Source organism: Phodopus roborovskii, unplaced genomic scaffold, assembly GCF_943737965.1.
Source record: "Phodopus roborovskii unplaced genomic scaffold, PHOROB, whole genome shotgun sequence".
Lineage (NCBI taxonomy): Eukaryota > Metazoa > Chordata > Mammalia > Rodentia > Cricetidae > Phodopus > Phodopus roborovskii.
Window position 1 is genome coordinate 4516103 of NW_026126583.1, and position 21894 is coordinate 4537996.

Consider the following 21894-nt stretch of genomic DNA (forward strand, 5'->3'; position numbering starts at 1 on the left):
GCCACGGTGCTTTATCCTGACAGTAGTAAAGTAACTAATACAGTGCTCTATGAAGCACCAAACTGCCGTGTCTAACACCCTTGGGCCTACCTGTCAGTGTCCTGCCCATGCTGAGTACATGGGGGTGGGGGAGGATGGGGGTGGGGGGGTGGGTGGCCGGGGGTGGGTCACTTCGGAAGACCTTACAACACAAAGAGCACACTGGCCTCTAATGTCTCAGAGCTGTCTGATGGTTTTAGGACTCTGACTTAAACTGGACTATAGAAGAACAAACCATGATAGTTATGTGCCTCCCACAGCTAAAGAAAAAAGAAAGAAATAGAAACCAACAAAATCGACAACTTGCGTCCTCTGTGCTGTGGGTAAGGGGATCCTTAACCGGAAGCCTAGTTTCTGGGGAGACAGTTTTCCATGTGTGAAGACGGTTTGGCATAGTTTTCCTTTCTTTGGAGGCTGCACTGACGACCTACACTAGGGAAAGACTAAAGAGCATCCAGGTGGTGAATTCTGTGGAGGGAAATGACCTGATTCTTTACCTGAAAAATTACCACAAAAACCCACTTTCAATTTTATAAACTTGCAATAAGGCACAATTCTTAAGCTGTTTTCATTTTTTTTTATTGCTGTTAATTCAAGGAAAAAGGTTGCATAAAATCCAATCTGTCCTAGAAATATAAGTGGCCTTTCCAGTACATAACATTTCAAATATCAAAGTATATGGTAAACATACAGATAAGGAGAAGGTAACACACCTCCTATGTACAGTACAGTATTTGAAATCATACAATAAACCCCATAACGTACACCTGGCAGGTGAGTCACAACACACCTGTGCAAGGCTTACTCTCCCCTGAACAACAACGCAACCGCAGCTTAACAATTTAATAATGTGGTCCAAAAATACCCAGATCAAATAAAATATATTTAATCAAAATAATTTCCTTTACTTGAACTTTTTTTCTTTCTAAATTAAAGCTTTGTCTACCCGGTCACACTTCCCCTTCTGTCCCCATCGTGCCCACCCCTGGAAGTCTCAGAATGTAGATTGGTGCTAGAAATATAAACGCTACTTTTGAAGTGTTGAACTAGCTTTCTTCTTCAAGTTTTTTTTTTTTTTTTTTTTTTTTTCCTTTGTCCCACAATGTCAGGCTTCCGAATGCAGACTAACATTTCAGTGCCTCGGCCACACCCCAACGGTATTCCCCACAACACAAGCCAATCGTTTCTACTCTTTACTGAGGAATGGGAACCCTCTGACCCCTCAGCCTTACAACTACGGGGTGGAGGTGGTGCTTGTTCACTGCTGTGAGTGTGGCAGTCACCGAAGACATATCCAACCTCCCAGATGACCTCAGTGCACTTCAAGAAATTAAACAATCACCTGGAAGCAATTTAGTACACAGATTGGCTTTTTCAAAAAAAAAAAAAAAAGTTAAAAAACAAAGAACAAAACAAAAACTCAAAACAACCCAGCAGCATTAAACTTAGTGACAAGACCCTGACATGATTAAAACCATCTCAACACACCCGGGGCTCAGTCTTTCACATTATAGTCAAGCATAGTGGTAAACGGCTAGAAAAGTGACTTTGCTCAGGGGACACAGGTAAGGGAGCCGACGCCTGACTTCTGTTCACATGTGACAGACCACACACACGGAAACACATGACACACTGTGACAGCTGGTGCGGCGGAAGGAAGACGACATCTTCACTCAGGCAGTGCCTGGTCAGGTCGCGGTGGTAGACAGAGGACTGGCTGTTGCCTGTCACACACACAAGCACACAGAATACGACATTCACACTAGTGTTCACTTCGTGTCTCTCTGAATGAGGCAACAGGCTACAAAGTAGGATGGAAGGAAAGCTGTCTTCTCTCGAGAAAAGCCAGTTTGTCCATTTCAAATTTCCGGCATCCCTCCGGCAGTCTGACTTCCTCTCTCCCACTTGTTTTCATGTTATTTGGACAAGTGCCGCATCTATGTATTTATGTGATGTCGTTTATGACATATATACATGCTTCTTGGGAAGCTGACTTCTAAGATGTATGGTGAGACATGTTGCCCTTGGTTCACACAGAGCAGGTCACAGAAGAGCGAGCGACAAGGACACCCCCGCACGGGCCAGGGAGAGGGTGGTCAAAGGGAGGAACCCGCAAGCAGCACAGCTTTTCCCCAACCCATACGACTGTTCCCAGTGTTGTGAAAACAAGTAAGGTCAGTACACAGTTTAAAGATTCAGTAAACATGGCACACAGCAAGTATTCAGTGTAAAAAAGCACACGTCAACGATTCTCATGAGTTTGTCTGAAATTTAAGTTACATATATCATACAAGCCTGCTGTTGAGCCAGAGGACCCGAGGCTCAGGAGCATCGCATTCTGTCTTATTTTGGACACTGATACAGAGAATGAAAACTCCCAACTGCATAGAAATGTAGGGAATGTACAGACAAAGAAACAAAATACCTTTCCTTTCCTCCCCTCCACACCCCATGACTCCCCGCACTTGAGTGCATTAAGTAGGCAAGCTTTGCTCGTTCAGTCTGCAGAATCCAACGTATCATTAGAAGGGGGGAGGGGAGGTGCGTATCTCAGTCTGTAAGTGCCTAAAACAGGAAAGACAGAACGGCTAAGTCACCGCTTATGACTACACGCATCACAAACCACTACATGAGATTGCAAATGGGCATACCTCAAAGGCCCTTCCTCGGCACTAACTCTGGCCCAAAACTGCAGGTAAGTGACTCTCCCAAACGCAACGGCAAGCTTGTGCTCCAAGTACAGCCTAAAGCTATTTACTGGACTTGCCTTTGAGGGTGCCCAGTACTTTCCTATGCCATACCTTTTCTGCTCAGATTTGGCACAATGACAAAGGCCAAACACACGGGAGAGAAGTGGTCAGAACTGAAGCCGGCCCTGTACCCACACCTGTTTAAGTGCATCTTCTTTATTCTGGCGTCAGCACTGTTCAACTAAACTCTTGTTAGCTTTACTCCCAAACTGGCGCTCACATCACTTTGTTCCTGTACGAATTCAATGGCCTCTTGGAACTTTTCTCCTCACTGTACGGAACATAAGGGCAGCATGGGCACAAATGTGAGCCGGCTGGCTACACACCGAGTCTAATCAGACTAAAAACCTTGGGTGCCAGGTAACTAGCTTCCACTGTAGTTTTCAATAACTGAAAATTTTCTTCCCCTATGAAAGAGGATTGCAATACAGCCCTGCAAGCAAGGGCCTTAACACTACAGACTTTAGACTTCCACGATAGCCTTGAACCCTCAAGCAAGTGCCTCTGGTGTTTATTCCCCAGTGACAAACTCAACGTCCTCTGACCTTGTGCTATGTGACCTAGATGGATCTACACTAATTTCTCTGGTGGCGATCTGATTTGTCACTGGAAATAGAGCCTCTGTAAACACACACACAAATGGATCCTTCTGCTAAGACAGAATCACATAATCAAGAGAGGAGGAGAAACAGGGGAACTCAAAAACAAGTCCTCTGGGAGAGAGAATGATTACCTTGTTGACTGGCCTCCATGGACGACTGCTTACAATCCTGTGCATAGTGTCCGCTTACACCACAATTGTAACATGACACATTCCCATTCTTCTTAGGCCCAGAGCCACTGGCACTGGCAACTACATTAGGTGCCGGATACACGGGATACAATCTCCCAAATCCTGCCATCTGTTGCATGCCATAGTTGGCTTGGCTCCCCATGACTGGGTCATGCACCAGTCCATTTGCATATGGTGTCTGAGGCAGAAAAAAAGGAAGCTGGGCTCCATTGTTCTGATGTGCTTGGTTGAGGTAGCTGCCATTGCAAATGGATGGCAGAGTGAAGAACGATGGGACTCGGTACATTGGTCCAGGCATTGGGTTGGGGTAATAGTAACTATTTAGCTGAAGGTTTCCATTGGTCCCACAGCTGCACCTTCGCCCACAAGAACCACAAGGACCTGAGGCCATCTGCTGTGGTGGCACTATGGTCCCATTAGCGTTCGTGTTCCCCACAGCATTGATGTAAGATGTGCTATCACTCTGAGCAGTACTGTGTGTCAAGGAAGGGCTGGGGCTTGGGGCAGGGCCTGGGGTGTGGGTAGGGACAGCAGGAGGGACTGTAGACTGGGCTTGACTGATGCCTGCACTTGCTGGCTGGGCAGAAGTGGAATTCTGGGTGGGGAGCACACTAGCAGCAAGGGGTGGGCCTGGGAAGGTGTAGGAAGCTGGTGGCTGTGCAGCTGAGAGGCCAGCTGCTGGGAGAACTACCTTCACATTGGTAGGCTGAGGGACTGTTCCTGTGTTTCCCTCAATCGGAGGCACCATTTGATTTAGTCCTACCACTTGGGATGCAGGCTTTGTGATGGGGTCCGTGGTAGCCACAGGAGATCCCGGGAAACTACCTGGGTTATGGACAGGAATAAAGGCAGTGTTTGGTGATGCGATGCTCAGACTTCCAGTTGGCTGTTGTGGAATATTAACTGTACAGCTCTCAGAAGATCCCTGTGGTGGTGGCAATTTCAGCCTCTGCAATGTTAGCTGCAAGGCAGGAGCACTATTGTGTGGGAGGAAGGAGGACGGGAGAGGTAAAGGGGACGCCAACAGTTCCAGGTGTTTCTCGGATTCTCCAGAAGCCGCTGGGCCGACGATTCCAACAGGGCTTGAATTCGTAGACTCCATCACTGTAGAGATAGCCATCGGATTAGGAACAAGCATCCCTATTGTTTTGCCATCTGTAGACTTGGGTGAAGGGATGACAAGTTCTGGCTTCTGGGCACCATTGTGCATGACACAGTGTAGAGTTGGCATGAAGGGGATGTGTGGGTACTTGTGTGAGGTCAATGGGGCTTCTAAAAGGCCCCCGTTCTCACTCCCCAGTGAGACAATCTGAACAGGTGGCTTCACAGTGACAGTCTGGTTGATGGAGCCATAATCTGTAAACCTGGCTGTTGATGGGTTCCCAGAATCTTCAGAATTGCTGTCAGTGTCTAAAGAAAACAGGCAAGCACGGATTACCCAGGGCTGAATCCCGATGTTTCTTAGCAGAACTAAGATTTACGTGTATCTGGGATGAGCTGCTCTATCACATTTTCTAACTGCCCACGCTAACTTCTGTTCCATCTTTGGCTTTCAGTATGCTTTCATCTCTAAGACAATAAAAGGTCACTGGAGTATAAAACACAAGAGACATGCATGCACCGCTGCCTTACTACTGAGGAAAGCGTTAAATACAGATTTTAAGTAATTTACTTAATTCTGTAGCATCAAAAACCTGATTCTGAATTTAATCTCACAAATGATTCAATTTAAGGAGCATGATTAGAACAATATTTAACTCAAATACTTTTAAGGTGGGAAATGGAGTATTTGTACCACTATATGCTCAACAGGAACACTTAATGCTACTTGTATTAGTCCTACAATGAGTACTCTAGAAGACAAAAGGCAGGATAAGAAAGAAAGCACCACCATTTCTCCACAACTACACAGCAGTTCCAACCAACTCCAGCTTCCAGACAGGGCACAAAGGAGCCAAGGTACTTCCTGGTGCTGTGTTTAAACATGGTGAATATTGCATTTCAGTCTACACAGCTCACTCAGTTAGATGCAGTCCTAACCCTACCCATCTTTCTGCTCATGAATTAAGCAGTTTTGCACTTGGCACTTAGTGTTCATTAAGGCAAGAACTGGCTACATGTAGGTGACAATGTGAAACATTCTTCAAACCATCCTTCCTAAAGAAAAGCTAAACAGAGCCCACCTGACACAGAATACCAAGTGCTATTAATTGAACTGTCTCAATTTATACTAGAGGGGAGAGTAATCGGTTCCAGCAAATATGTCCCCTAACAGATAATTATTATACTACTTATTACAAAACTTTGAAAAGAACTTCCCTAAATTAATAACCTCTTCAAGGCACTGGCTGTGTACCATCCATCAGTGCAGGGTTAACAAATGCCAAGTCCAAAAAGAAAACAGAAGCCATCTTTAGATGGTCAGTTAAATTCCATATGAATACAGCGACCTTACGATTTCCGGAGCACTACAGGGATCAGGTAGATGTTTTGGAAAGCACAAAGTCTCAGAGCATCATTACAACAACAAAGCCACATGCTTCCGAAGACCTCTGTGTACTCAAGTCTTGGGAAATGTTCAAAGCTTTCCATCCCTGTGTGTGCCTGGGAGCACCGTTAAGGGTCTTGTGTTCAGGGAAATTAACATGAATAAAGGACAATGTCCTCCACACAGGACTATCAACTTACAGGTCTGAGGACAAGAAGGGGATGCTAAGTTATCCACAGATCTGGCAACCAGGTAAAATCTGCTCCAGACTCACAGAATGATCTGTACACTCCACAGAACCAAGTACAATGTGTACTACAAATACACCGAAAGCCTGTCTATTCTGGACAAGGCACGGTCTACGGTCTCTCAGTGTCCCATAGCTCTGAGGGTACACAAGTGCTAAGTGCAGTGTGGCCTCACATCAGCAACGATGACCACTGCAGGATTCATTTGATGGGACTATGAAACCACCACAAAGTAAAGACTGGCTTTCAACTGTTTGCAAAGACAAGCTGTCACAGTGACACAGAAGCCGAGGCCCCAGTGAGTGTAAAACTGTGCAGCAAGCAACCACACCTGGCTGAAAGACCATGGTGCAAGGACTTTAACAGAGAAACCGTTTGAGACTGCGCTCAGCCCGGTACCTTCACTGCCATGTCGGCCATTAGTTGTGCTTGGCACATATAAAGGACATCATCCTCAAACCAGGTTTTACAAGGGGCTCTTACTGTCAGACAAGAATGGAGAGTAAGGCTCTCCAATGAGAACAGCAGAAAATGTTACAATCAACCTTCTTAGAAAGGTGGAAATTACCCGAAGGCCTGAGTGATCAATCCCAGAGTGTAAGAGCAATGTCAATCTCTTAAGAACAGAGGCCCTTATGACCTTTATCTGGCACTACCCTAATCCAACTCCTTACCTGTCAATCAACAGTAGCTTTGAAAACCAGTAGCACACACACCACTAGAGAGACGTTAAGTAGAGTTTCCCGCAAACACTATCTCCACAAAACCAGCCACCATGTGAGCAGAGTGGCTGCCGTGAGCACCCTGCCTGTTTCCCATCCACAGGACCAGCCCATTTTGCAATATCCCTGTCTACTGGATTTCATATTAATTAATTAATACATTTAATATCAAATTTTAAGTCAACAACGAGTTTTCTACGACTTTGGGTCGTTTAGGAGATAACAGCGTCATCCGCCCCCACCTCTTTTTATCCCTCTGCTAAAAGCAAACCTCTGTCCTTTTCTTCTTCACTTTCAAAACTTTCTCTTCCATCATGTCGTGGACTAGACGGAGAGCTGTAACTCTCTGAAGACGTTTCCCCACACGTGTCATGTCCAGATCCAATGTCCAAATTCACATCTAAAAACAACAACTCTAAAGTTACATTAAATAGTTGTATTAATTTTCAAATGGAACCATTAGAAATTAGTTGTAGCTATAAATGATTTTTCCTACAACACTTAAAAATTGTCTTTGACCTGTGTTAAAATTCATTATTGAGCAGCTGATAAGTAACACATTTAACACATAGGCACAGAAGGACAAGTCAATTTTATTAACTTAATCAGAATTAGTTTCTTGTATGGTCAGCCCAATATCAACACTTTGAGCCCCCTTCCAAGTCTACAGTCTATTTTCCTAGAGTTTCCTAAAGAAATCCTCCAGGAGTGGGTCTATCATTAACACGTGGTCTGCAAAAATCACTAGCTGTGCCAGGGTATTTAAAGCAACAACATGCCTCACAGCCAGCAGTGTAGGTAGCCCCCGAATTTCTACCCAGAGGCTACTCCTATGCCAAGACAAGGGATGCCTGCAGTACAGGCAAGTATGAACCAGCTATATCTGTTGTGGGCACACTAGGACAGAATATTCTAGTATGCATCACCCATACATGAGTCCAGCCTTTTCTTATTCACTTCTGTAAACCCAATTGCTAACATAGTTTTTGTTATACAGCCAGCATCCAACACGCTTACTGTACAGATCCACAGAAGGAACTGTTTGTGCCTGTGTGTCTCTCCAGTCCCCAAAGCCTAAGTTCTTACTGGTCTCTGTGTGGTAATGGATGCATCTCTTCAGAACAGAGTTAAAGATATGATTTTACTGAGTAGTCAAGCCTGGCCCTGAACTGGTAAGGTTCATGCTTCAGCCTGCAAAGCCCTTGGATTTCAGGAGTGTGCCACCATCCCTACCACTTGAGACAAAGTTTTCAAAGAAAATACACTGCCAACAGAGATGACTCACAGCACAGGCCCTTCTGGAAGCAGAAAGCATGGAAGGGAGCTGTGAGAGATCTTTATTTTGTTCCTTTTCATATTTCTGAGATACCTGAATATACTATTAGTCAAAGGAGAAATTACAATTTAAAATAGAATTTTAAAAATTAAAAGGAAATGACACCTATCTTAGGATGGACTACACTGTTTAAAGCTGAACATGCACTGATCAGAGGGACCCAGCATCTCAGCTCTAACACAGGGTCTGCATTTCACCCAGCAGCTGCGCCATACAGGAAGAAAAGAATTATTTCCAGTTTATTGAATGCTTAAAGTCTGTTCTTTGTTGGCACTTTAACACTTCAGAGGAAAATAAATAGATTTGTTTTCTTAGCTTGGGGTTTGCATGCATCTGCTTTATATTGAGATATCAGTGAGACAAGATGCTCAAAGTACACTTTATTCATCATCCCGCCTGATTTAAAAAAAAATATGGATACACAGATCTGTATCTAGTTAGATACACAAACAAAAAGCCCCCAAAAACCAAAACAAACAACCCCCAAATAGGCCACACATCTAAGAAACAAGAGACACAGAACCAAATCCATGGATAGCTCTGACCAAAGTCCATGTGACGTTTTGTGGATACTTAAACACCTTGGGGAGCAGTTCAGAAGTGTGTGGGGTGAGAGGCAGGGGGACCTCGCAGACAGTGTGGGATGAGAGGCGGGGGTGGGGTGGGGTGGGGTGGGATGAGAGGCAGGGGTGTGGGATGAGAGGCGGGGGGTGGGATGAGAGGCGGGGGTGTGGGACGAGAGGTGGAGTGGGGTGGGATGAGAGGGGGGGTGGGATGAGAGGGGGTGGGATGAGAGGGGGGTGGGATGAGGCGGGGGGGGTGGGATGAGAGGGGGGTGGGATGAGAGGTGGGGGGTGGGATGAGAGGCGGGGGGTGTGGGATGAGAGGCGGGGGTGTGGGGTGAGAGGCGGGGGGTGGGATGAGAGGCGGGGGGGTGGGATGAGAGGCAGGGGTGTGGGGTGAGAGGCAGGGGTGTGGGATGAGAGGCGGGGGGGTGGGATGAGAGGCAGGGGTGTGGGATGAGAGGGGGTGTGGGATGAGAGGTGGGGGTGGGATGAGAGGCAGGGGTGTGGGATGAGAGGCGGGGGGGGTGGGGTGGGGGTGGGATGAGAGGCAGGGGTGTGGGGTGAGAGGCGGGGGGGTGGGATGAGAGGCGGGGGGGTGGGATGAGAGGCAGGGGTGTGGGATGAGAGGGGGTGTGGGATGAGAGGCGGGGGGGTGGGATGAGAGGCAGGGGTGTGGGATGAGAGGCAAGGGGGGTGGGATGAGAGGCAAGGGGGGTGGGATGAGAGGCGGGGATGTGGGATGAGAGGCGGGGGGGTGGGGTGGGGTGGGATGAGAGGCAGGGGTGTGGGGTGAGAGGCGGGGGTGGGTGGGATGAGAGGCGGGGTGTGGGATGAGAGGCAGGGGTATGGGATGAGAGGCAGGGGACCTCGCAGCAGGTGGTGCAGACAGAACTTGCCCAGGAGAGTTGTTCTTGAAGACAAACATGGAAGCATTGTGGAAAATGAGCCAGGGGGCAGAGACATGAACCCCAGCAACCCTGGCAGGAGTGGTTTCTAGTCAGCCACCAGCACACAAACTTTTGGCTCACCGTCTGGGACATCAGACACCACATGTTCCTACACCACAGCCTTAGGTAGGCAAGACGGGGGTTTCCAGGTCATTTTCCCTTTCCTCGTGGTCTCACTGAGAATGGCCCCCAATAGGTTTATATACATTTGAATGGTTGGGCCGTTGGTGAACTGTCTGGGAACAGTTGAGAGGTGTGGCCTTGTTGGAGGAGGTGTCACTGGAGGTAGGCTTGAGTCCCACAAGCCCACACCACTCGAAGTTAGCTCTCTCTGCCTGTGGATCGGATGTAAACGCTCAGCTAGGGCTCTAGCACACGCCTGCCTGCTGCCACGCTGCCTGGTCGCGCTTTATCAAGGCAACAGAGAAGTCACTCTCACTTTAGCTAACACGGTAAACTGGCATGACTTTGAGATTTGTTTTTCTATACAATTTAGTGTTTCTATGAACGTGTAGTTGAATATATACCCTAATTAAGAAATATTCTTGTCACTTCTGTTATATTACAAATTAATGTGCTGCCAGGTCAGAAAGGTTTAAAAACAACAACAACAAAAAACCACAACAGTTTGTGGAATCGACTAGTTAAGTGTCAGGTGCACACATACAATATTTTCTGAGAGGTCTGTGGCTTTTGATTCTTTTTCTATTTTTACAATTAATACTACAGGCAAATAAAACACAAAAAGCAACCCATGAACTAGACAAAGAGCTTTCCATCAGATGAACCTTAACCCTAAGTACAGAGGTACTTAAAAGTCTCTACCATAAAGACGTTAGATAAATGGAAACTAAACCACCCAGTCCAACAAAGCTCCATAAATAAGTTATTAAATTGAAAAAAATGTCAGAAACATTCTAAAATGGACTCTGACAAGAGTGTGCCTAGATTTCCTGGAGGGTGGTCCACACAGCCCTGATGTCAGAAGCAGCTTGCTCTGCAATGGAGACTGGCCATAGCTGGTGTGGCCCTAAATGATCGTTTGGAAACTGCTGTACACACTGACAACAGCTCTAAGATGCTGCAGTGCAGATGTTGAGGCTGATCACTGGACAGAAACCCTTCCTTACCTTTCACAGTACTGCCATGAGCATGCTGAGGAGCAGAGAGTCTAATACCATTTACTCTACTGTTCAATCTGTTCTCGGTTTTCTTAATTTTCTCCCTAAACCAAACAGACACACAAACATAAAATCAACACTTGTGTAATGCCCTCTACCAAAAACATTAAATACAGTAATAATAAAATCCTCCAGATTTTGTATAATTTGAAACAAATTCCAAGAACACTTAAGAGTGTCACCATTCAGAGTGCTTCTGAGCATGCTGTCCCCCACCCCACCCCCCAAACACATCCTTTGATGGAAGCTTTACTTCTGTCACATGCATGGTGATATTTCAACTACAAATGTTAATCCCAAAGCTAAAAGGTAAAAATCAATGGAATACACTATTTATAGATATAAACTAAATACATTCATAGACATGCTTGTCTTTCCTAACTTTCATTATTGCAAACATGAAATTGAACCTACTTTTCTATTTGTGGCTTTCCTTTCTTCTTGTTTACTGAAGACAAGCTCTGTTTTTCAGCAGAGAGCTAGTAGAAATAAAAACAAACAGACCTCAGCTACACCAAACATTGCTACAGGTATCCTTATTCTACTATCAAACACTAAAAAAGACTATTCACCACCACAGACTGACACATTTTCGTTTCCAGCCCACTTGTGAAGTTACCTACAGAAGCACTAAATGTACATAGTCTATGACAAAGACTCATATTAATCTGAGAAAACCGTTTTTTACAACAGATCTGATTCCCTTCATCTGACAGCAGGTCTCCTCGATTGCACTTTGACTGTCCAGGATCAACCATTCAAAAGCATGCTAATGGATACTTATGGATACTTCCAGAAGTGAATATGCCCTGTTTTAAGTTCCTGTTCTGAGTACGGCATGGTGAAACCTCACATACATCCCTTGCCTAACAGAACTACTATTCACTACTTTCCTGAAAGCAGCTAAGCACATGAATACAAACACACAAATTATGACACTACACTGTTACAATGTACTTTACAATAGTAGTGACTGTTGTTAACTTGCACTGGGCCCACTTGTAAAGTTTATGAATAGGAAGATACAGGGTTTCCAGGTACTCTGCTGAGCACTGGGCACTACTTCTATGGACTAGGAAGACTACTGTCCAAAACAGGTTATGACCAAGGGATTGGTATTGGTTATGGAAAACCGAGATGGCTTTAACAAGAAGACCATTAATTATGACAGTGGCAATTCACAATTTCTCAAAATATGCTTTTGTCCATTAAAAAAAAGATGTGGATCTGTGTATTGGTCAGAAATGTAATAGACTGCACATATCAATCTTCCAGAAAGAATATATTGGCAACCCGGTGGTGTATATTATACTAAATGCATCACCAGCATTCTCCTCTCCTCATGGCTGTTCATAGAAAGCAAGCATTCATTTATTACATGCAAGAAAGTGGGTGAACCTGCTTAAACATTTATAAGGAGAGATTAGTTTGAAAATTCCTATCTTCATGTCAAGATAGTGATCTGACAGGTGGATAATCCTTTTGAGACCAAAATAATAACAGTAAATTGGAACAATTTAATGAACCCCTAGAACTAAAGGCTTCATGTACCTTACTAAACTGCATTAGTCTTACACAATCACACCCTTTCAGACCCCAGAGGAAACACATGTAAGGTTAAAGCCTCACACTGAAATGTCCCTTACAGTGCTCATTTCTTAGGAAACACAGAGTGGACACACTTTAACCAAATGGTGCCAAAGCCAACCTGACACATACTTGGTCAACAGAGGTCACACAGTGATCTGGGTGCTGGATGGTGGCACAGCCTTGGTTCCTCCAATCCACAATTCCATTCTGTTCTGCATACTGCACGGTAAGCCCATCCAACGGAGAACAGCTTGTCCCAATACTGCTAGTGAAAAGAAAGCATATGACAGTGTCAAGTGTGTCCCACAACATCACCTGTCCCACCACCGCAATGAAGAAGCTGCAGGAACCCTTTCTCTAATCCCTCAGCTTCTGCTCTTGGAGTGTCTAGCGATGAGCACATCGGCATGAAACACGTGTATTCTAAGAAGTGAGTATCTAACTTGGTGTCAGTGTCTGTGTGGCTGAGGTGTCCCTGCTCCACTGCAGTCACCTCAGAGACACTGCACAGCCTGGATGAGGTAAGAACTGCAGAGAACTGAATGAACAGTCATGAAGGACCAATACAGAGTGACTGGGAACCCTCCAAATACAGACCACAGCACGGGCCAAAGCACCAAGACAATGAAGTTTCTGGGGATACACTGTAGGGGTTGAACACTTAAAAATATAGTCACTGCACAATTCTTCACAGACTGAAAGGACAATACTCAACTTTATATGGAAAAACAAAAAACCGAGGATAGCCAAAACAACCCTGCACAATAAAGGAACTTCCGGAGGCATCCCCATCCCTGACTTCAAGCTCTACTATAGAGCTATAGTCCTGAAAACAGCCTGGTATTGGCACAAAATCAGACACGTAGACCAATGGAGTCAAATTGAAGACCCTGATTTTAACCCACACACCTATGAACACCCGTTTTGTGAGAAAGAAGCTAAAACTATACAATGGAAAAAAGAAAGCATCTTCAAGAGTAGCACAGATACTAAGATTGACAATCAATAAATGGGACCTCCTGAAACTGAGAAGCTTCTGTAGGCAAAAGACACAGTCAACAAGATAAAACGGCAGCCCACAGAATGGAGAATGATCTTCACCAACCTCACATCTGACAGAGGGCTGATTTCCAAAATATACAGAGAACTCAAGAAGCTAGTCACAAGATACCAAATAATCCAATTAAAAAGTGGGGTACAGAACTAAACAGAATTCTCAATAGAGGAATCTGAAATGGCTGAAAGACTTAAAGCTCAACATCCTTAGCTATCAGGGCAATGCAAATCAGAATAACTCTGAGATACCATCTTGCTCCTGTCAGAATGGCTAAAACATAAAACATCAAAAACAATTTATGCTGGAGAGAATGTGGAGAAGGGGGAACACTCCTCCACTGCTGGTGTGAGTGCAAACTCAGACAGCCACTTCGGAAATCAGTTTGGTGGTTCCTCAGGAAAATGAGAATCAGTCTATCTCAAGATCAGCAATTCCACTCTTAGGCATATACCTAAAGGATGCACAATCATGCAACAAGGACATCTGTTCAACTACATTCATAGCAGCACTATTTGTAATAGCCAGAACCTGGAAGCAACCTAGATGCCCCTCAACTGAAGAATGGATAAAGAAAATGTGGCACATCGCCCTAGTGTATGAATGGACTTCTTAGCCTAGAGACAAGAGGGAGGACATGAGGCCGTGCCCCAAATGACTTGACAGACTTTGATGATCCTTCATGGATGGCCTCACTCTTCCTGGGGAGTGTATGGGGGTGGCTGGTGGGGGACATGGGAGGATGAGAGGGAGAGGGAATTTGGATTGATATGTAAAATCAGATTGTAATTTAAATAAAATTTATTGAAAAAAAAAAAAAGAAGTTGAGGTAATCTAGAGAAAAACTTTGATCTCAGAAGGCAGGACAATTCCTAAACTGAACTCATGAGCAGAGGTGAGGGCTGAGAGCCCATGTGCGTGCGTACGTGCGTGCATGAGTGCGTGTATAAAAACCCAGAAAAGAGAGACAGACTTCCTACAAGGCAAAAATAAGGCTTTGAACCTCCCTAATTTTGGTTTTAAGGGACAGAATGAGCAGTTAAATCATTTATACAAGTAAACTTGACCTTAAAGACTTCAAAAAAATATATAGTTGCTAGAAGAATGAAATGAAAATCTTCAAATGCAAAATGGTGTGATTCAGTGGACGGAAGCTGAGGAGGAGGGAGAGGAGGAGGAGGAAGAGAAGGAAGAAGAGGAGGAGAGTAATCCAGTGGACGGAAGTTGAGGAGGAGGAGGGAGAGGAGGAGGAGGAAGAGGAGGAGGAGGAAGAGGAGGAGAGTGATTCAGTGGACGGAAGCTGAGGAGGAGGAGAACCGAGAGAAGAAAATATAAGGGAGAAGAAAAACAATTTAACACAGCAATGTCAAAGACAAGCAGGATGTATGAACAGCCCAGCTCATAAGGACTTCAGCGCCTCTTACTAGATGGCTCAGAACAGAACACAAGGAATGTCTTAAGGCATAAGCTAGGAATTTTGGAAAATCAAAAGAAATAATGTTATAGTCTAGAAGCAGAATCAATACAGAAACAGCTACAAAGTCCATCAAGACAGCTGAGCAAACCCCAAAGCACCAGGAGGAACAACTACCAAAAGAACAGCAGAGACTGTTCTAAAGGGACGGCTCAGGACGGGATCTCAGAGGAGAAGCCTGTTCTAAAGGGACGGCTCAGGACGGGATCTCAGAGAGGAGAAGCCTGTTCTAAAGGGACAGCCCAGGACGGGATCTCAGAGAGGAGAAGCCTGTTCTAAAGGGACGGCTCAGGACGGGATCTCAGAGGAGAAGCCTGTTCTAAAGGGACGGCTCAGGACGGGATCTCAGAGAGGAGAAGCCTGTTCTGAAGGGACAGCTCAGGACAGGATCTCAGAGAGGAGAAGCAGCTGCCTGCCATATGCAAAGGAGCTCCAAGACCGCCTATAAAAAGAGGAAGCAGGCGCCCACACAATCAGCAAGGGCCCAGGTTCAGAAATCAGGGAGCCTTGTGGCACTTGAGTGAGGGGAGGAGTACTGTTGCCATGTGAAGTAGAAATCACATAATGATTTTATGTGCGCTGCCTGAGACAAAGGTGGCTGATGGGGTTCACAATAGGTGAAAACTATACGACCCACAGCAGACGGTCAGGTATACAGTCAAAGAGCTAACTGAAAACAACTGCCAAGCTAGCACGTAAAAAGGCTCCTATAAATACAGGCAACTGCTTTGTTGACTCCTTTCTCCATGGAGATGGAGGTGGAGATGGAGGAGCGGGTGGGGAGGTAGGGAAAGGAACAGGAGGACAGGAGGGAGGTGAAACTGTGGTCAATTTGTGAAATGAATGCAAAAATTTAACAAACTTTAAAAAATGAAGGCAAACTACTCCTTTTTCCTTCAGATAAAAACTTAAACTGTGATCAGGGTTAAGTGTAGCTCAGTGGTAGAGGCCTTGCCTAGCATTTGTCAGTATGTATGTCCAATGTCTAGTAATACCAAATGTACGCGTGCGTGCGTGTGCACACACACACACCACGAAAGCTAACTGCATTACCATATACGGTACCCATCAGGTTAAAAGGAAAACCATCCCAGGTGGATGCTGAGGGGCGAGAGGAGCAAAAAGAGGAGCTCCAAGTTCCTCAGGTGATTTGAGACACACCGCAAGCAGAAATTTACATTAGACTTGATGAGGTGAAATGTTTGGGGTAACCACCAGAATAAGAAAACGGAGCTGCTACAGAGGGGATCTTCCTCCAAAAGGCAGCAAGGAGGGACACAAAACAGAACATCAGACAAGACAACTAAAAAAAGAAAAAGTCACAGACAACGGTAAGTACACAAGAAGCCGAACTAAATGGTAGTGGCTCCAAGGAGCACAAAGGCGTTTGCTGTAGAAGTCAGATGCCCACCTCACAGCCGGACTCTTCCCAGCATGTTTCTTGTGGATTATGGTGTGCTGTAACACATCTAGGGCAGAAGAAAACACAATTAATTCAGGGCACTACATGCTGTACAGACTGAACCAGCTCAAACCTGATGGTCCCCTACCCAGGACTGCGAGTTTATGCTGACCTCTTGACACAGGGTCCACTAACAGTACAGTCTGACCTGAGTCCAACCCCTGCCTCACCCTCCTGGGTGCTAGAACTCCAGGGCACTACCATATCCAGTTTTACAGAAGATTCTTTACCACACCTCCAATTACCTAACACTACCTCAAATGTGCATACCAATCTTGCTCAATATTATGCAAATTTAATGAGTGTGTTAACTTCAAACTGAATTTTGCTTTAGGTAAAACTCTTTATTTCCCTTTTAAAAAAGGATGTCCACATTTTTACAAGTCTGTCGGAAACATATATGCCCATCCATGTACCAGACCACATTCCAGTTGCTTTAAAAAAAAAATGTATGAGGTAAGGCTAAGTAAGGGCCTCTCTTCACTCCACTCCTCCCCTCTAAAGAGGTCTAACTACTATCTAAGCTGCTGGGGCACTCCAGGGAAAGTTCCATTTTAACTACTTGCATGTGTATGGACGTTCATAGACTCAGACAGGGCTGTGGAGGGAGGGTTGAGTATGCCACAAGCACCCTTCTAACCCTGCCCAGCAGAGCCATCGATATTGAGCTGAAACACTCTGGCACCTGTGGCTCCATACCACGCTGCAGCCAGCTCATGGGCAAGTTTCACAGACGCACCGTCAGCGGCAGCAGCCGTCCTCTCCAGCGTCACTGCATTGTGCCAGACTGTGCAAACATGTTGGCAATTTACATCTCATCCATAATGCCTGCACTCTCGCTGCCACAGCGTGTGGCGTCAGGCTCGAAGAACGTGCACTTGGGACACCATCTCAATTACCCGCGAAGCTGGATGCTCATGGGCTTGGGGGCGGCGTCACCCATAAAATTCCTAGGGCAACTTTGTCACTGATTTCTGGAGGAGGATCCTTCTACTGTGAGCAATTAGTCTCTCTCTTAGTACCTCGCCTGTGGACTGTCTTCTACAAGTACCTGGGCTCCTTGGTCATACATTAGGTTCATGCTTAGATTACTCAAAAGTACAGCCACAATCTGCTTTAGTAAACACAACCTTCTTTCCCTGGGTTTATACATAAAACTACATTTTGCCAACAGCTGTATCCCTTGAGTGTTGTGCATGACATATGATGGGGTCTGGTTAACATATACTTCATACAGAAAGACAACCGTGCCACCACCATGGAGTGGGCAACCTCGACTTTGCCCTCTACTGTAGTGCCATCTGACGTACCCAATGCCCCTGTCTGTAACTGGGCTCTCCTTACTCTGTTCTGACTGTGGTCAGGGTATGCAGACTTAGTCTAGTGAGTCTACAATTACCTTCTTCTTGACTTGAAGCTTCTGAGCTGTCTTCTTTTAAGTGTTCTAATATCTTAGAAGTCTTCAGAGAGGACTGTAAGTTATCTGCAGGAAATAATTCAATACTACTAACTCTGGGAAAATTGTAATGGTGAGATAAAGAAAATAAGTATAATGATTATCCCTCTGCCCCAACAAGAGGAGAGTGAAAGGTTACTGGTTAAAGAACCTTTCTCCAAGGTAGGGCTTCAAGAATGCACAGGAGTATTTGGCTGCAGTCTGAGCAAGCTGCTCCCTCAGGCACCAGTTGGCTGAACAAGTCATCCCACACCTCTCAGCCCCAGGATGCTTGCTCAGCACAGGACCACAGGGAGAGTGTGCTTCTGCTGTCCACTGCCTAAACTTCAGTGTGCTTTACACTGTTACTCTTTAAACCCCGGACCAACACTGTGGCAAGTGTGTTTTACACTGGTACTCTTTAAACCCTGTACCAACACTGTGGCAATACTGCACTGCTATAAAACCCCAAATCTCTTCCCTTATGGAGCGATGACTGTGGGTCAGCGCTGACCCACAGGACCCATAGTCACAGCAGTGTATCCCGGACAAGGAGCCTTGAGCCACACTTAAGAGTTTTACGGTTACTATTGGCATATGGGACACTGTCCTCTGTCCCAGGGTAACAAAAGGTAGTTTTTTCATTAAGTGTGCAAATGAACCCTGACAACACTATGATATTCTTCAGTGAAACAACTCACACATGTATAGACTGCTGACAAGTTTCCCCACACTCCAAGATGTGTACATTCAACACAATTTACATGTTCAATCTTCAGATAAAATCTGCCAGGCTCCTTAGCATTGCTTATGAATTTAAAACCTCGCCAAGCCCTCAAGAGACAGCCTTATGTATATATATACTTCCCAAGTGCGTAGCTTTCCTGGGCAGGGTGATAATCTGTGCTAGAAGCTTAACTTTGTTCCAACGCCTTTTTAGAATGAACCAGGTGCTGCTGGTAGATACTATTAAAAAAACAAAAATCTAACACTTTGACTTGGGAAGAAGGGTTGACTGTTGAGTCTACAGAGCTCTAGAATAACCATGACTTGAAAAAGCACTATCATTATTCAGACAGAAATTTAGTCAAGGAGACACACTGTTGTCCATCTTATTCCAGTCAACGAGTCACAGAACTAAGCTTCTGATCCCAACAGCTAGCAGGGTTCTAAACATTTAAGGCATGCACATGGCCACCACATGTGACACTCCAGCAGTTAGCGAAACTTGGAATGCTAATACACGTTGAATAGTTAATCATACTTCTCATCTCCTTTTTTTCATATCTCAAATTGAGGAGGCATGTATTTTCTTTCTCCTTTAGGTATATAAAAATGACAACTGAAAACAAGAGGAAAGATCCAAAGAAACAATGTTCCTGAAAATACTGGCCATCTAAAGTGAGTGGAAAGTATCTATGGAACGTAGCAGCATTATGGGCAACATATCTGATTAAAGCCAGGCTAAGGAGAATTGGTAGAAAACTAAACACAAGACAGGACTGATGAACACTCAGGCAGGAAAGCACAGAGAAGCAAGACTTCCTGGGAAAACTCCCACGAGGTGATGTTTCAGTCTTCATGGAACAGCAATGACAGCGATGGCCAGAGACACCAGAACATAAGCCACAGGCACAGGGAAGAGCTGAGCCACAGACAAGGGGCCCACGGGAGCTCAAGGTCTTTCATTAACACCTCATTTCTTACCAAGCTTCTGATAAAGGTTTTTATCAGAGAATTAGCAAATAAAATGTATCCCCAGAATACTCCTGAGATTAGGGACACAGCGGTGTTTTGTAAGTAGTCGTCCACGGTCAAAAGGCTAAGGGACTATACAAGTCAGCACTCCAGGAAGTGACACGGCACACCCTGCCCCAGAGCAGCCAACAGCTAAGTAAGCCAATCTGCTTGGTTCTGTGGCCCCCGCAGGGTATAAAGTTCACTAAAGAGGCCAAATATTTCTTAACTGCATGTTTCTATTCCATAACTTTGAACAAGGTGGCACGCTAAGACACGAAAAGCAGGCAACCAACAAACCCTATAAAAAACCGAAACACAAACACGTCCCAGATTCCCAAGCAGCAACGGGGCACTTACTGACAGTGTGCTGAGACTCCGAGGACAGTGACCGGAAGAAGCTGCGAACTTTCTGACTCTGAAGAAAAGCCTGGGATGAAGTTGAAAATAGCTGCCTGTGTGAGAGAAGAGCTGCATTAACTGCCAGTGTGCACACCCAGTCTCCACTCTGATCAAAGTCAATGTAAGCCACTGGGGCATTCAAGCACGGGGGAGGAGCCGGGGCGGGGCAGGGGCGTGTGTGTGTGTGTGTGTGTGTGTGTGTGTGTGTGTGTGAGAGAGAGAGCGTGTGTGTGTGTGTGTGTGTGTGTGTGTGTGTGTGTGTGTGTGTGAGCGCGTGTGTGTGTCACGGGGGAGGGGGCAGAGGTGTAAGCCAAACCTTTCCTAAAAGAAAGCATTATTTTCTGGTGTACTTACCCTGGAGCAAGGAAACTAACGAAACCCATTTGCAAGAATCTACTAAACATCTATTTTTCACGGCGCAGTTTCAACCAGCGCCCCCTCACCCCCAACCCCAAAAAAGTTTCTTCAGTTGTTTGCTTAGAAGGTCTAAAAGCTGCCTTTCTAGTCAGAAAAAGACCTGCAAAAGTTCCCCTCCTCACGCATGTATAATGTGGCTGTTCTATCGAGGGGCCTCACATTTTGAGGAGTCTGTGAACTTGTGGTGTTAGGGGTTCTGGAAAGCAGGGAGCACAGTGACAGGTTACCACCACAGCACTGGGAGGGTTTGGTCTGCACCGCACCAGGAATAACTCACCGTAGAAAACTAAAGGGCCCTGCAGGGGTGCTGGGAACAGACCTGCAGCCCTCAGTTAGGGAAGAACCTGCCAACCTAGCTGCCCCCGCCCTCTTTTTACTTATTTTTCCTAATTCTTATTTGGAGATAGGATCTCCGTCAGAGTCAGAGTCGCCCATGCTAGCCTAGCCTGGGTGACTGCAGGTCCACATTGCTAGGCCTAAGCCCCCCCTTGCTTGTTTTATTTTAGAATTTAAAAAAAGTAATATTCTAAGTTCCATTTTGGAGATGGGGGTCTCATGTTGCCTGTGCTTATCCTAACTCCTGAGCTCAAGTAATCTTCCTGTCTCAGGGTCCCAGTGCTGAGGACTATAGGTGCATACCACCCACATCCAGCTTATCTAACTATGAAGTAAGAAACAGCGGGACACTCCAAATGTCCTTTTCCTACATGGCTACTGAGCTATCCCTGACAGTTAACCAACAACCTGGAAATTATCTTCCCACCTTAAGACACAGAGGACACAGGAACAAAGACTGACACCTAGCATCTGAAATTTCATTTTAAGCACCATGGCTAAGTAAGACACGACAAACTGCCATTGCTAATTCATATTGCATTCAAAGAGCTAAGAAAGTCTATACCAATAAATAGGTAAAAATTAATGATTTCATAAACCAACCTTATAGAAGACAGAAAGAGCAAACCTAAGCCACAAGACAACTACCCGTCTACTAAACCAGCCAGTTCTTAAAAAAGTGGACTCAAAGGAGAAAGCAAGGCAATTTCAAGCAATCTCTCCTTAGCCATTAACCACAAATCTGGGACCGTTTAAGGTACAGGCACTGGGCTACCAAGCAGATGGGACAGACTGAATAGCCACGCAAAATGGTTCAAAGGTGTTGGTGCAACCCATAATCTCAACCCTTGAGAAGCAGGGGCAGGGGCAATGCTAGGGTCTGGCGCTGCGCCGCTCTACACCGTAAGTTTCAGGCC

At 45.4% G+C, this 21894-nt stretch overlaps 1 protein-coding gene across 7 annotated transcripts in view; it reads right to left on the bottom strand.

The window, feature by feature from the left end:
• Window positions 1-593: 593 nt before the first annotated feature.
• Zcchc2 (zinc finger CCHC-type containing 2) overlaps window positions 594-21894 on the bottom strand; it is a 45976-nt gene continuing 24675 nt past the window's right edge. For 2 of the 7 annotated variants that reach the window (XM_051203888.1, XM_051203883.1), the window contains 9 exons: window positions 20183-20277; window positions 18050-18133; window positions 16600-16657; window positions 12790-12925; window positions 11485-11549; window positions 11020-11114; window positions 7312-7455; window positions 3523-4992; window positions 594-2604 (listed from right to left, as the gene is read on the bottom strand). In XM_051203888.1, the coding sequence (XP_051059845.1) occupies window positions 2537-2604; window positions 3523-4992; window positions 7312-7455; window positions 11020-11114; window positions 11485-11549; window positions 12790-12925; window positions 16600-16657; window positions 18050-18133; window positions 20183-20277 (2215 nt within the window). In that variant the 3' untranslated portion in view covers window positions 594-2536. The remainder of the gene's footprint in view (window positions 2605-3522; window positions 4993-7311; window positions 7456-11019; window positions 11115-11484; window positions 11550-12789; window positions 12926-16599; window positions 16658-18049; window positions 18134-20182; window positions 20278-21894) is intronic. The other 5 variants (XM_051203887.1, XM_051203885.1, XM_051203886.1 and 2 more) reach the window with 5 other exon arrangements.